The sequence below is a fragment of the Callospermophilus lateralis genome, chromosome 10 (assembly GCF_048772815.1).
Source record: "Callospermophilus lateralis isolate mCalLat2 chromosome 10, mCalLat2.hap1, whole genome shotgun sequence".
NCBI lineage: Eukaryota > Metazoa > Chordata > Mammalia > Rodentia > Sciuridae > Callospermophilus > Callospermophilus lateralis.
This window is the reverse complement of record NC_135314.1, coordinates 78,317,323-78,331,934: the sequence shown is the minus strand read 5'-3', so window position 1 is coordinate 78,331,934 and position 14,612 is coordinate 78,317,323. Positions and strand designations below refer to the sequence as shown.

General features: G+C 32.2%; 1 protein-coding gene across 1 annotated transcript; it reads left to right on the top strand.

The window, feature by feature from the left end:
* The first annotated feature begins 7,118 nt into the window (after positions 1-7,118).
* On the top strand, positions 7,119-8,045 carry LOC143408531 (olfactory receptor 5K1-like). The gene has a single exon (XM_076868355.2). The coding sequence runs from the start codon at positions 7,119-7,121 to the stop codon at positions 8,043-8,045; it is 927 nt and encodes a 308-aa protein (XP_076724470.2).
* Positions 8,046-14,612: the final 6,567 nt, after the last annotated feature.

The window sequence follows — 14,612 nt, the reverse complement described above, 5'->3', positions numbered from 1 at the left end:
AGTACTATGAAGTACAGAAAATAACAAAATGAAATTAGTAAGTCTTTTCTTATAATAATTACTTTCAACACGAACAATTCAAATGCTCCAATCAAAAGACATAGAGTAGCTGAATGGATTAGAAAAACTAGATCCAAGTATATGATCCCTACACAAAACTGACTTTAGCACACCCATAGGTTGAAAATGAGGCAGATGGGTCAATTATAATAAAATAGCATTTTGTATATACTTTAAGCAAACAAAATAGAGTTTATGTCAAAACATGACACAAGAGACAAAGAAAATCATTACATAAAATGGACATTTCAACAAAAAAGATATGATTGAAAATATATGTGTATATATCAGAGAACCTAAATATTAATGGAGCTGAAATAACAGAATGCAATACAATAATAGTAGGGAACTTCAATACCCCATTTTTAACAATGGACAGATCATCTGGAAAAAAATTTAATAAGGAAACGGTGAACTAGAACAACATTATAGACCACATGTATCTAACAGACATACACAGAATATTCCAATAACAGCATTTACACAAAAATTCCTCTCAATCGCATGTGAAATATTCTCAAAGATAGACCATATGTTAAGCCACAAAACAGTCCTAACAAATTCAAGAAGTGTGAAATAACAGCAAGTGTCTTTCCAATCACAATAGAATGAACCTAGAAAACAATAACAAGAAGAAAATAGGCACACAAACATATGAAAATCCGACAACACAGTCCTAAAATCATACGGACCAAAGAATAAATCAAAAGTAGAATTTTAAAATATCTTGAAACATTTAAAAAATGGAAATACAGCATTCCAAAGCTTGTAAGATGCTGCAAAAGCATTTCTAAGGGGAGAAGTTTAATGATAAACAAGATGATCTCAAAAAAAAGCAACCTAACTTTATACCTCAAGGAATGAGAAAAACAAACTCAACCCATTATGACCAAAGGAAGAAAAAAATAAGAACAGAAATAAATAGAAAACATTAATGAAACCAAACATTTGGCAAGATAAGCAAAATCAACAGTTTTATCTGGAAAAAGGGAGAAAATTTAAAAAAAAAAACTAAAATTGAAAGAGGAAATATTATCACTGATACCACAGAAGTCTAAAGAGAATACTATGGACAATTAAATGTGAACAAATTTGATAACCTAAAAGAATGGAAAAATTTCTATAAACATATAACAAGACTAAATCATGAAGAAATTAAAAGAAATCTGAAGAGCTCAATAATGAATAAATAAATTGAATAAATAATCAAAACACAATTATGGAGAAAAACAAAACAAGAATTGATGACTTTGATGATAAACTCTTCCAAGCCACTTAAAAGAGTTAATGTCAATCCTTCTACAACTCTTTTAGAAGATTAAACAGAAAAGCATATTTCCAAATGAATTCTACAGGGCCAACACTATCATAATTATAGAGCCATACTAGTCAGTACGAGGAAATAAAATTATAAAGCCACTACCCTTCTTGAACACAAATACAAAAATTCCCAACAAAATACTATCAAACTGAACTCAGCACTTTGAAAACATTACACACCATGATCAAATGAGATTTAGCCCTGGGATGCGAGGAATATTAACATATAAATCAAAAAATATAATATATCACTTAAAAGAATGACAAATAAAAATTATATGATCATATCTATAGATAAAGGGAAAGCATTTGACAAAAGACAACGTATTTCATGATAAAACTCTCAACAATTTAGGTATAGAAGTATTGAGCCTCAACCTAATAAAGGCCATATATAACAAGCCCTCAGGTAACATCATATTCAGCGGTGAAAAGCTGACAGCTTTTCTTCAAAGATAAAAAACAATACAAGAATGTCCACCTGTACCACTTCTATGTAATAATGGCCTGGAGTTCTAGCCAGAGCCATCAATCAGGAACAGCAAATAAGGCATTCAGAGAAGGAAAGAAGGGCAGTTATCTCTGTTTGTGCACAACATAATCTTATACATAGAAAACCTTAAAGACTCCACCAATAAAACTACTAGAACCATCGAACTCATTCTGAAAAGTTGCAGGATTATAAAATCAACTTACAAAGCCAATAGTGTTTCAACGCATAAGCAACTGGAAAAAATAAAATAACAAATATTATGTTGTGGGTGTGAGTCAGGAGCAGAAAGACAAATACCACATGATCTCATATGTAGAACCTGTTCAGTGTGGAACTCACAGAGCAGACTACAGGTTAGACAGATGCAATTGTGCATACCTATAATCCTGGAGGCTCTAGAGACTGGGGCAAGAGGATCACAAGTTTGAGGCCAGTCTGTAAATTCAGCAAGACCCTGTCTCAAAATAAAGAAGGGCTAGGGATGTGACGCTGTGGAACAGTGCCCCTGAATTCAATCCCCAGTATGGGGTTGGGGGATGACAGGATTAGAGGGCAGGGGGAAGGCTTGTGGTAATGAGAAATTGGAAAGGAAAGGAGGCAGTGGAGATATTAGTCAAATGATATAATTTCTCAGGTAGATCAAAAGAATAATTTCAGTTGATTTTCTTGTGCAGTATTAGGAATATATTTTATAATAATGTATTGTATTCTTGGAAACTGCTAAGGGAGTAGATTTTTGATGTTCTCATCACAAGAAAAGAGACAATTCATGTAATAATTAACAAGATTCATCCATTCCATAATTGACAGATTGTCAAAACTTCACATTATACACAATGTATGCAATTTTTGTCAATTAAAAACAAATAAAATTAGGAAAGTGCTGCTGAAAGAAAGCACTTATATAAACCCCCTCTCCCCCAAAAAATGGCTCTTTCCAACCTCTGATCATACTATACCTAATCCCCTGGGAGGCAACCAACCAATCATACCTTAGTTCTTACTTCCTCCATGAAGACTTTGCTAACCACTTCTGAGTGGGAAAAAAAAAAAAAAAAAAAAAAACATTTTTTTTCACTTAGGATTTTGTATTCAGATTGGGAGTAAGGATAAATTATGATCCAAAATCAAATGAGTGAAAACCAATGCACAACCCTTAAAAATTTTAGGAAATGGGTGTTTGCCTTACTAAGTCTCAAAGGATACACTTAATTTTTCTAATTTAGTATGTCTGTGATGATCAGAACATTGGGTCTCCAAGGTTGTGCTCTGATGTCAATGCCAAGTAAATCCCCTTAGAATTATTTTTAACATTTAAACCATTCTTTACCAATGGCATAAATATAATTGACTTGTTTGTAGAAATATTCTTCTAAAAAAATCAAAAGAAAAGTTTACTGCTGGAGCTACTTTAAAAACTAACACTGATCAGGTGATAATTTGGTCTTTATAAAATACTTGCCATGGAAATACAGGTGAGAAATAATTCATATTCTTTTTGCTAGAAACACTAACTACTAAAACCATACATTTTTCTACATTTTTTAGGAGTTCTTCCTTACAATTCTAATTTTTCTATTTTTTAAGATCCTTGATGTCTTCCCTTTAATCTGAAGTATTATGTAAACACCAGGAAAAGGACTACTATTCATTTGTATCATTTCTGAATTCAAGAAAAGCCTAAATATACCAAAAACTAAATAAAAGCATACTTTATAGTAACAATGGGATACGTCAAGTTTTAAAAATTTCTTTAAGTTATGTGGTTTGTATATTAAATGAAATGGATTGTTAGCCTCTACATTGAAATAGACTTTAAACATTTGTGTTGGTCATTTCCTATGCATTAAACAAATTAGATTATTGAGAAATATACTTTCAATTCAGTCCTATAAATCTCCAAAATAATTTTAGGGAGGTTTCTATTTTCCATTTTGATTCTTAGGAAAATAAAATGTCAATACAAAACTTATTTCTATTTGATCAATTATTTCATGTGACTTCAAATTGGAAAATGTAAGTAAGGCATTTAATGAAAAACAACTCAAATTATATAGACTTCAAATGTTCACTTTGAAAATATTGTCCTTAAATGTATCAACCCCAAATAATCTGAGAGTTCAAATTCAATAATTTTTTAATGAAGAAGAAGAAAACGTTCTATATCTTGCCAAATATCTTTTCCTATGTTCCTTAAATTTGAAGTGTGGTTATGGTCAATTTCTACTAGAAAACTGTCAATCTAGAAACGTTTAGGAAGGTCAATTGACCATCTAAAGAAATTAGGAAGCACTAAACAGTTATTCAATAAATATTAGGCCAATGAATAAATAATTCTCAGTTACTAAAAAATGCAATAAAGCATTCTCCAAAATGTTAGAATTCTTTGTCTATGGGACACGTGCAATGGGGTCAATAATGAAAGTTTATTTAATAAACATCCTGAAGTTTTAATAAATGTGAGCATCATAGAATCTTGGAGATCATGGGAACCGTTGGGGTTCAAAAGAGTAAAAGTTGGTGCATAGGATATTGCTTTTCACATGGGCAAATGAAATTAGGAATGCATTACTGCAAGATGTAAGTGTATTTCTGAATAGTTGAGATACCTGAAATGTTGTCAATAAATGATTATTATTTCTAAGAATTCATGCCACACTCATAGAAATAGATCAGGCACTGCAATGTTAACCATTATAAAATTGTAGAAGCAGAAAGTATTTGTTGGCTCTCTTCTGATTTTTATGGACTTATCAACTTACAACTATAGCAGTCCTTAGAATATGCAATTTGATTTACTTAAAAGTTTTGGTTTTCTAATTATAAGCATAATCGTAAAATAACAGTAGAGAATTGAAAGAAGAGTAAAACATAAAAAAAATGATGTACAATTTCATTAAATAAACAAAACTAGTATTAACATTTTGATGTGTTCCCATATTATCTTTCTTTTACCATCATATATAAATGTTTATTTGAAATTTAGGGTTATTCTGTATATAAATTTTTCTCTTTTGTCTATTTTATCATTTCATTAAATATTCTAAGTAAACACAATATTTAAGGATTGTAAAATACACCTTCAGATGGATGGTTAACAATTACTTAATAATCCTAAGTGGTTACTATTTAAGTGTTTTTCAATTTTTTACAAAGTGACATTGTAATAACCATAACTATATATTTCATTCTAAAAGACTTTTTCTCATTGGTCAATAGTTATGAACTTTTAGGAGTTTCCTTCATATAATACCAAATTATTTGACCATAATTGCACTATTTTATTCAATTTATGAAATAGCAGTCCTTACCAGGAATGCAAACAGGATTCCATTTCACTGTATTCTACACAGCACTATAAATTATCATTTCTTTAAAAAATATTTCTTTAAACTCTTGGTAAGCAAGCTTCATGGCTGTTTCAAATGATATTTCATTGAAGCTAAACATTCTTAATTGGATAAAAGAAATTTTCTTTTGAGATCTTATCCTTTACCTACCTTCTAGTGATTATCCTTATTATTTGCATAGACTCTTCATAGAATAAAACTATAGAAACACTATCTTATGCATTACAAATAATCTCTCAATTTGTGTTTGACGTTTGATTTTATACATGATTTTTGACATATGGTTGCAAAATTGAAAATTTTTTTCTTTCTAACCCTTAAGATTTTTTCAATATTTTTCAAAAAATTAATTTTTTTATGCACATGGAAAAATGAATAATTTTAATTTGCATGCACAAATGGTATTATAAATAACCTGGAAGTTATTTTATGATAACAAAAAACATTTTTTGTCTTTCCTCTCCTTTATTTAATCTCACTTTCTCAATTCACATTGCTCTTCCCACCTACCCCACCTCCAATAGCATTATAAAGCATGGACTCCACTGGTAATGAAGATAGTAAATTATCAGAAAATACAGATAAAATTGTTTAAAATTTGTAGGAAATTTTTAGTGCATTCATATTATTATGCAACCACCAAATCACCATCCTCATTCATCTCCAGACCTTTTCTATCTTCTCAAGCTGAAACTATGGAACCATGGAACAACAGTTCTACTCCTCCCTCTCCTTAGCAACTACCATTCTTCACTCTGTTTCTATAAAGTCACATACTCTGGGCAACTCATTTAAATTATATATATATATATATATGTGTGTGTGTGTTTACCTAGAATATTTAATGAAATGATAAAATAGACAAAAGAGAAAAATTTATATACAGAATAATCCTAAGTTTCAAATAAATATTTATGTATGATGGTAAAAGAAAAATTGTATGGGAGCACATCAAAATGTTAATACTGTTTTGCTTGTTTCATGAAACTGTACATCATTTTTTCTTTTTTGTTTTACTCTTCTTTCAATTCTCTACTGTTATTTTAGTATTATCCTTAAAATTAGAAAACCAAAACTTTTAAGTAAATCAATAATATATATATTGAAAATTTGAACTCATATTTTATATATATATATATAAAATGACCCATATGTCAATAAACTTATACTCTTTGTCCTTACAGTTTCCACTGAAATTTTCATGTTAGGTAGTGTCTTAATACTATATGTATGTGTGTATGTGTGTGTGTGTGTGTGTGTGTGTTTGTGTGTGTGTTATACTCCTTTTGTTTCAGTTTTATTTCACTTAGCATAATGTCTTCAAATTTCATCTAGGTTGTGACAAGTGTCAAATTTTCATTTGTATTGCAGACTGACTAATTCATCATATGTGTATAGCATGCTTTATATATTCATCAATCCATGAATATTTAGGTCATTTCCACTTTTTGGCTATTGTGAACAATGGTGCTATAAAAATTGGTGGACAACAATAGTCTTTTAAACAACATTGTTAATCACCACATATATAGTCATTGAACTTAGGAATGCAGAATACAAATTACTGACACTTAAATTATGAATTATCTTTACCCAACCATTATAAAGAAGCATTTTGTCCTATGTTTCTCAAGAATTCAAAGCCATCTTTATGCATTCAATCATAAATTTCCTTGAAAATAGGCTGGGAAAATGTTCAGTAAGTGAACAAAGGAGTTTTGGACTGGAAACATGGATTCTTCCTCAGAACTAGACACTCACCAAAGTCCAGGTGAAATGTGGTACTATTGTGAAAGATGCTTCTCTTCCTTTGAGCCAAAGAAGGCTGAATTGTGTTCTGGGCTCATCATAAACTAACTCTTTATTTCCCACTTTTTTTTCCTCAGAGGTCAGGAATGATTAAAGAAAATTATACTATGAAAAATGAGTTTGTCCTCACAGGATTTACAGATCACCCAGACCTGAAGGCCCTTCTATTTGTAGTGTTCTTGACCATCTATCTGATCACCATGGTGGGGAATCTAGGGTTGGTGGCCTTGATTTTTACACAGCGTCAACTTCACACACCAATGTACATCTTTCTGGGCAACCTGGCTCTTGTGGATTCCTGTTGTGCCTGTGCTATCACTCCTAAGATGTTAGAGAACTTCTTTTCTGAGGACAAAAGGATCTCCCTTCATGAATGTATTATACAATTTTATATTCTTTGCACTGTGGAAACTGCAGACTGCTTTCTTCTGGCAGCAATGGCCTATGACCGCTATGTGGCCATATGCAGTCCTCTGCAGTATCACACCATGATGTCAAAGAAACTCTGTGTTCAGATGACCACAGGAGCCTTCATAGCTGGAAACCTGCACTCCATGATTCATGTAGGTCTACTCTTTAGGTTAGCTTTCTGTGGGTCTCATCAAATCAACCACTTTTACTGTGATATTCTTCCTTTGTACAGACTCTCCTGTGTTGACCCATATGTCAATGAACTTGTGCTCTTTGTCTTTGCAGGTTCTATTGAAGTCTTCACTATAGGTAGTGTCTTAGTTTCTTATGTCTACATTGTTTTTACAATTTTCAAAATGAAATCTAAAGAAGGAAGGGTTAAAGCCTTTTCCACCTGTGCCTCACATTTTTTGTCAGTTTCATTATTCTATGGATCTATTTTCTTCATGTATATTAGACCAACTTTACTTGAAGAAGGAGATAAAGATATTCCTGCTGGTGTCTTGTTTACAATAATAGTTCCTGTATTAAATCCTTTCATTTATAGCCTGAGAAATACAGAAGTAATAAGTGTCTTGAGAAAAATTCTGAAGAAAAAGTAATCTTGAGAAAGTTTGAAACAAACGGCATTTACTGAAGCTTAATGTTATAAATGAAGCAATAACTTTCAAGCAGAATGGCAGAAAATAAGCACAAATGGCAGGTAAATAATTAAAGTATAATGCAATCAAATTGTGAAGCAAAATGTAAAGGGTGAAAAATCACAGAAAGGAATAACTGTGCTGAATCTTAAGAGACGAAAACAAAAATCAAAAGCTGCCTTTGAACCTATTTAAGAATCAACTTATGATGCTTCCAAGCTCATGGACTGTGCAGCTTCAGTGATGAACTGTACCCAAAAGACAAAACCAAACTAGTACTTACAATGGCATTTTAGGGCAACACAATTTATTTAGTTTTATATGTAGTGCAGAAATAAATGTGTCAAATAAAAGTGAACTGTAATTCAAAATTGAACTCATAGAATTAAATAATTAAATACAGAATGTCAATCTTAAGAGAAGATATTATTTTAGAGAGTTTTATCTACTCATGTGTATGTGTACACATACATACCTCTATACTTGTGTGTGTGTGTATATGTGTGTGTATATATATATATAAAACATACACACAGCAGATACATAAAGTTCTAGACAAACAGTGAAACCTCATGTAAAATTTGAGGAGCTTCCTTGTCGGTATGTCAGGTCAAAACTTCTCTTGCCCCTTTCTGAGAGCAAGTGAGGAAAAGGTATATTATATAGAGATATGAGGAAGAATATTTTTGTTGAATTGTGGAAATGACTTATTTTAAGTAATTCTTATTTTTTTCTTTTCATCATTGCAAACCCTGAAAGTATAGCATGTGAATAGGACTGAATGATCTTAATGTGGCATCATAAAAGAATTACTTTCTAATTATTCTCTCACCATGTACATATTTAGACCCAGCTATATAAAAGCAGTGATCTGTAAAAGCAGTGATCTCCTTATTTTTTAAGGAAGTATATACATCAGTAATGAAAACATCAGTTTTCTCATCTCCTTAAATAATAGAACACTGAGAAGATTTTCATTGATTACTTCTGGGTCAAGGAGGACCCACATGGAGTAAAACAAAAACTCCCCTTCCCACTTTCTCTATTGATGCTCTGAGGTCACATTTAAATTCCCAAAAGTCAACTGTCAAGTTGATGCACTACTGTAGGCTAGCCACCTACCAGAGGCTGATTTCATAGAGAAAATCAACATGTTGAGTCTGTTGTTAAAAAGAAGCAATGGGAAAGAAGATATATTTCCAATTCCAAAATTCACTAATTAAAAAAATAATCCACCTAGTTTCTCTTTGTAAATTCCAAGAAAACCTAACTTAGACAGTTATATACAGTCATTTCAAGATTTCTTTGGTTAGTTCAAATTAAACCTATCAGTTTAGAATTTTTCCCAACTTCATCTCTTTCCTTTTATGGTTGCATTTAAGTGTAAGTCCTTGCCTTACATTTGGCATTTGGTACATGTGTCCAAGATGTAGTCCTCTTAGATGATGGATTCTAGCTGGCCCTCTGTGGTCATCTCTTCATGCCACTGTCATTTTGAGTAGCCACATCCATGTCTAGTCCTCAGGCTTCTCTAATTTTCAGCTAAAAATCTGCTTTTCCAAGTCCACAAGGCTTAAATTTTGAATTTTGCTGGTTTGGTCTCTTTAGTTTGTTGTCCCCTAATTTCTAAGTAAATTCCCCTGACCCTCTCTCCTCTGAGTCCAGGAAAAGATGAAGAACATTGATTTTGCACTTCTAATGTCACACAATGACACTACAATGCAATAGTTTGAATATTTTTGTGTTTCTCCATGGAAGGAACTATTTGTACAAAGGTTCCTCCCAATTCTCTGGGTATTTTCACTCTAGCTCCATTCCCTGGAAAACCTCTGGGAGTTTAAGTCACAGAGTCACATCTCAGTGAATACCAACTCTTTCCCTCTTTCAATAGAACTCTTCTTTCATTTATCTGAAAGCAATTCTTATTTCTATGATGATTCCTAGCTCTTACATCATTAAAAATGTTTCCTAAATCTGCTGCTGTCTGAAATGGTAGTAAAGGTTACTGGAGAAAATAATTACAGACATTATCTGAGGATTGCTGTGTATAGAAAGAAAGAAATCTTATCAAATAAATACTTTGAAAATCTTGACCAGTATTTTATAGTAAGTAGAGAAAAAAAAAGAAATTTTGTTTAGAACTTTATTTTCTTTTAAACCAAATTTGGAAATACATTATCTCATATTTAACCAAATCCTAGTTATAATCACAAACGTTAACAAATTTAAGAAGTGTCCCATTTAGTTATTAATTGTACCAATTCTTCTCTATTTAATTTAAAATGTTTTTCTCATTTATGTTTTATTAAAATTTTAATAATTTTGACTCTGTTTGTCATTTGGGCTATACATTTTGTTCAAGCAGTTCTCCAACACCATTTTAATTAATTTCATGCTATCTCTTCAATCTTCCTAATCATTTCACACTAAACTTCAGTAATGTTTACTAAAGCACAAAATCAATGGGTAACACCCTCAGCACAAAGGGATATTTATAAGGAAAGTAATTCTATATACCTGGTCAGTTTATTCAGGAATATTCATGTATTGTGTAAATTCTCACACATCCCTAGCAGCAGTGTCACTTCAAAGACTGGCATATTGAGGGCAATGTGGTGAGAAAAATCACTCTATGGCTGATCAGTTCCATATGGTTTCACCATATATACAAAGATTAGCACTTGTAGTTATTTTTATGCTTCCTACACTTTTCTTTTTCACATTTTAATCATGAGAGTTTTACTTGAATCCTTGCTACTTTTTGTTATCTGGCTAAATTGTCAAGTTATCTTGCTATACAGAGATGGGTGACCCTGAGAATATTTATTGTACTTTTTACCTTTAGACTCACCATTTAATTCCTTTCCAGATCTTTCTTATGATATTGGGCTTCAATTTATGCTCATTTCCCACTCATTTCCACTTCTACAAAAGTGCTCTGCAGTTGACACTGTTTGTGGGACCATTCTGCTTTATCAAATGAAGCTATCTCATGACATGATTTTGAATGTCTTAAGTGATGTTGGTGAAGTATTAGAGAAGCAGAATATAGTGGTTGTTGGCCATCCTCTAGAGTCATAACATTAAAGTTTTAATTCTTCAGTTTAATATGATAATCCTCAGATTATATTTTGACCTGTCTAAATGGACTATATCAGGCCTGTGTGAAGGGCAGGAAGACAGGCTCTGAGTTGGATTTAATGTACAAATGTAAGGAAATGCCCTGGAGATTTAACTCTTGTGAAAGAAAAGCAAAAGAAAAAATTGGTATGGGAAGAAATCCAGTGCAATATGGGCCTCTATCACACACAAATCATGTGTACAACCTGACAAATGCCAGAACAGACCCATACTGATCCAGCCACAAGATCAAAGTAGAGTATGTTGGACCTTTTTGTGGAGAAACTTCTTTACTGTCCCACCATGACATGTTCCAGTAATTATTGCTTCACACCCTAAAATTGGGTTATTTAAAACAACAATAGCTATGTTATTATCTTTCATGTTTCTGGCCTTGACTATGATCATCCAGGCACATTTCACTCAACATGTCTTACATAGTTAGTCGGATGATGACTGGGACTAGAGTCATTTCAAAGGCTTCTTCACTTCCATGAATGGCAGTGGTTGTTGTCAGATAAAATCTCCATCAACACGTGTCCTCTCCTTGTAACCTAGTGTTGTGGATTGTATTTTGTGTCCCCCCAAAAACATATTTTACTGTTCTAATCCCTGATACCTTAAAAATGGGACCTTATTTGAAGAGAGGGTCTTTACAGGGGTAATTAAGTTAAGTTAAAGTCAAGTCATTAGGATGGTCCCTAATATAATACGACTGGTATTCTTTTTTGTAAAAGGGGAATCGGTGCACACAGAGAGAGATGGGGAAAGACAATGCCGGAAGACATAGGAAGAAGAATTGAATTAATGCATCTATAGGCAAAAAATTTCCAGCATACCATTGGAGATTAAGAAGAAGCAAAGAACTTGCCTCTACAAGTTTCAAAAGGAATATGGCCCTACCAGCACCTTGATTTCAGACTTCCAGCCTCTAGAACTTGAAATAACAGATTTTTTAATTGTTTCAATCTATGTACTTAGTGGCTGCATTGTTACAGCAGTTCTAGAAATGAATAAACCTGCATTTCTTTGCATGATGGCTACTGGGTTCTGAGAACAAATGTACCAACTAAACAAGACAGAAATACATAGCATTTTTCTTGTCCAAGTAAATATAATTTAATAAGTAAAATTCAACATACTCAAGAGGTTTAGACTATTGCTTTCAAGATACTATAAAAATACCAACTTCAGAAATGATTCAAGTGTGTAATAACACAGTTAATCTTTATGTTTAGCCTTTTCTCTTGGTACAATTTAAGTATATTTTATATATTCCCATTTTGGTTCAATGTATAACTAATACATGGCATTTTGAAGACCCAGTTTTAAAAATCACATAAAATCATTTTCGCCTCACTTTCATTATTGAGATTGTCATGTTTTATCCATATTCAAGGAAAGGAGAAATAGATCCACTGATGGAGAAAGTATCAACATCACAATATAAGAAAAGCACATGGATGAGACTTACTATATTGGTTACATCTTTAGTTAATACAGTCTTCCGTATGATAATCTGGTTCACTATAGTAGTGATTTTACTATCTGTATCCTATAACATTATGCTGTAAACCTTAAATTTATGTAAAATAAAATGAATCTACCTATCACAAAAAAAATACAATCTTTCACAACTTACTAAAAGTTTACAAAGGAGCTGAGAATGATCATAGGGCAGGAGTGAGGATATAACAGGGCTGAATTTGGATAAAGAATGTTGGTCCAACTAAACTCACCTATTCTTTGTAAAAATTCTGTCTTCCCCTGGATAAATGGAAGGTGGATGTTGTGAAACAAAAAATAAAGCAGTGAAATCCAAATGAGTTTGGCTTTTTAATATACAAGTTCCTCAGATGTTCTCAACCTCCCACTCCACCCCCCATAAACCAGGAGTCAACTCTTATGGATTATTTAAGTCAATAAAGACCCCACATCTTCACCTTCACCATCAATATCATCAAATTTACTTGGATATATATTATGTGTCCATCTTATACTAAGCTATATGTAAATCTTACCTCATCTAACATTCACTTGAATACTATAAGTAGAATTATTATCCCAAGTGACAGGTGAGAAAATGAAGTCCTCTGTGACTGAGTCACTCACTCATGTCCTTCAATAGTGTGTGGAATCTGACCTCATTCTGTCTAAATACAAAACTGACATTCTCAATTATCACATAATAAATCACAAGAGGTCACTCAAGAGTTGCACAAAATTGTTGACTTCAGCCCCAGTAGTCCCATGTAGTGCAGAACAACATGATTTTTTGTTTGTTTGTTTGTTTCATTTCATTTCCAACATTTAAAAATCAGGATAATTTTTTTGTCTCTTGTTGTTGGGGAGGGATAGAACCCAGAGGTGCTTAGCCACTGAGGCACATCTCTAGCCCTTTTTTACATTTTTATTTTAGAGACAGGGTCTCACTGAGTTGCTTAGGGCCTCGCTAAGTTGCTGAGGCTTGCTTTGTACTCATGATCCTCCTGCCTCAGCCTAGGATAATTTTTTATAAAAGCAAATTTTAACTTTTCCTGAAAAGTGGAGAGAACTGCCTGACAACAATTAGTTCTTCCTATACCACCTGCCTGGCCCCTCGGAAAACGTTTTTGTTGCTTTTTTTAATTAAATTGTACATTTTAATGTACAATTGTAATTGTACATGTTAATGGGCTTCACTTTGACATTTCCATACATGAATATACCTGTATTGACCATGTCTACCTTCCTTTCTTCTATCCCCCTTACCTTCTCTTCCTTCACTCTCCATATCTGCTCTCTACCCCTCCCATTCACTAAGTCCCTTTTCTACTTCCCTCAACACTTGAATGTAGAATTTTGCATTACAAAATATTTCCTGTCATCATGCTTTATTATTTCAATACCTATTTCAAGTAAATGCATTTACCATGCTAATATTATAAATTACAGAGTATACTAATTTGAAGAATTTTTCATTATCTTAATTTATGTTTTACAGTGAAAATATTAAAAAGGAGAGAAATGACCAAAAAAGTCTCAGAAGGGCTATTTCATTAATTCATTGACAGCCATATATATGGAAACTATATATCTATATATATATAAAGGGTTATGAAAAACAAAAATAGCAATAAATAAGATGAATACATTAATATTTTAAAAATCTCAGAGTCAAGAGATAATTATTGAGCTATACTTTTTTTTAAAGAAAATACTTCAGAGTTTAGGTTTTTATAAACTTGATAGAAATATGGTAGAAAACAGTCAATTTGATACATTTCAAGCAAACATATATTCCCCTTTCATTACCTATGAATTTAATACTTAAGTCATGTTCAACTCTTCGTGTTTTGCTTTTCCCAGTGAATCAAAATCAACTTCAGAGAACAGAATCTCGTTAGTCCTGTTTGAGTTAACAAGAAA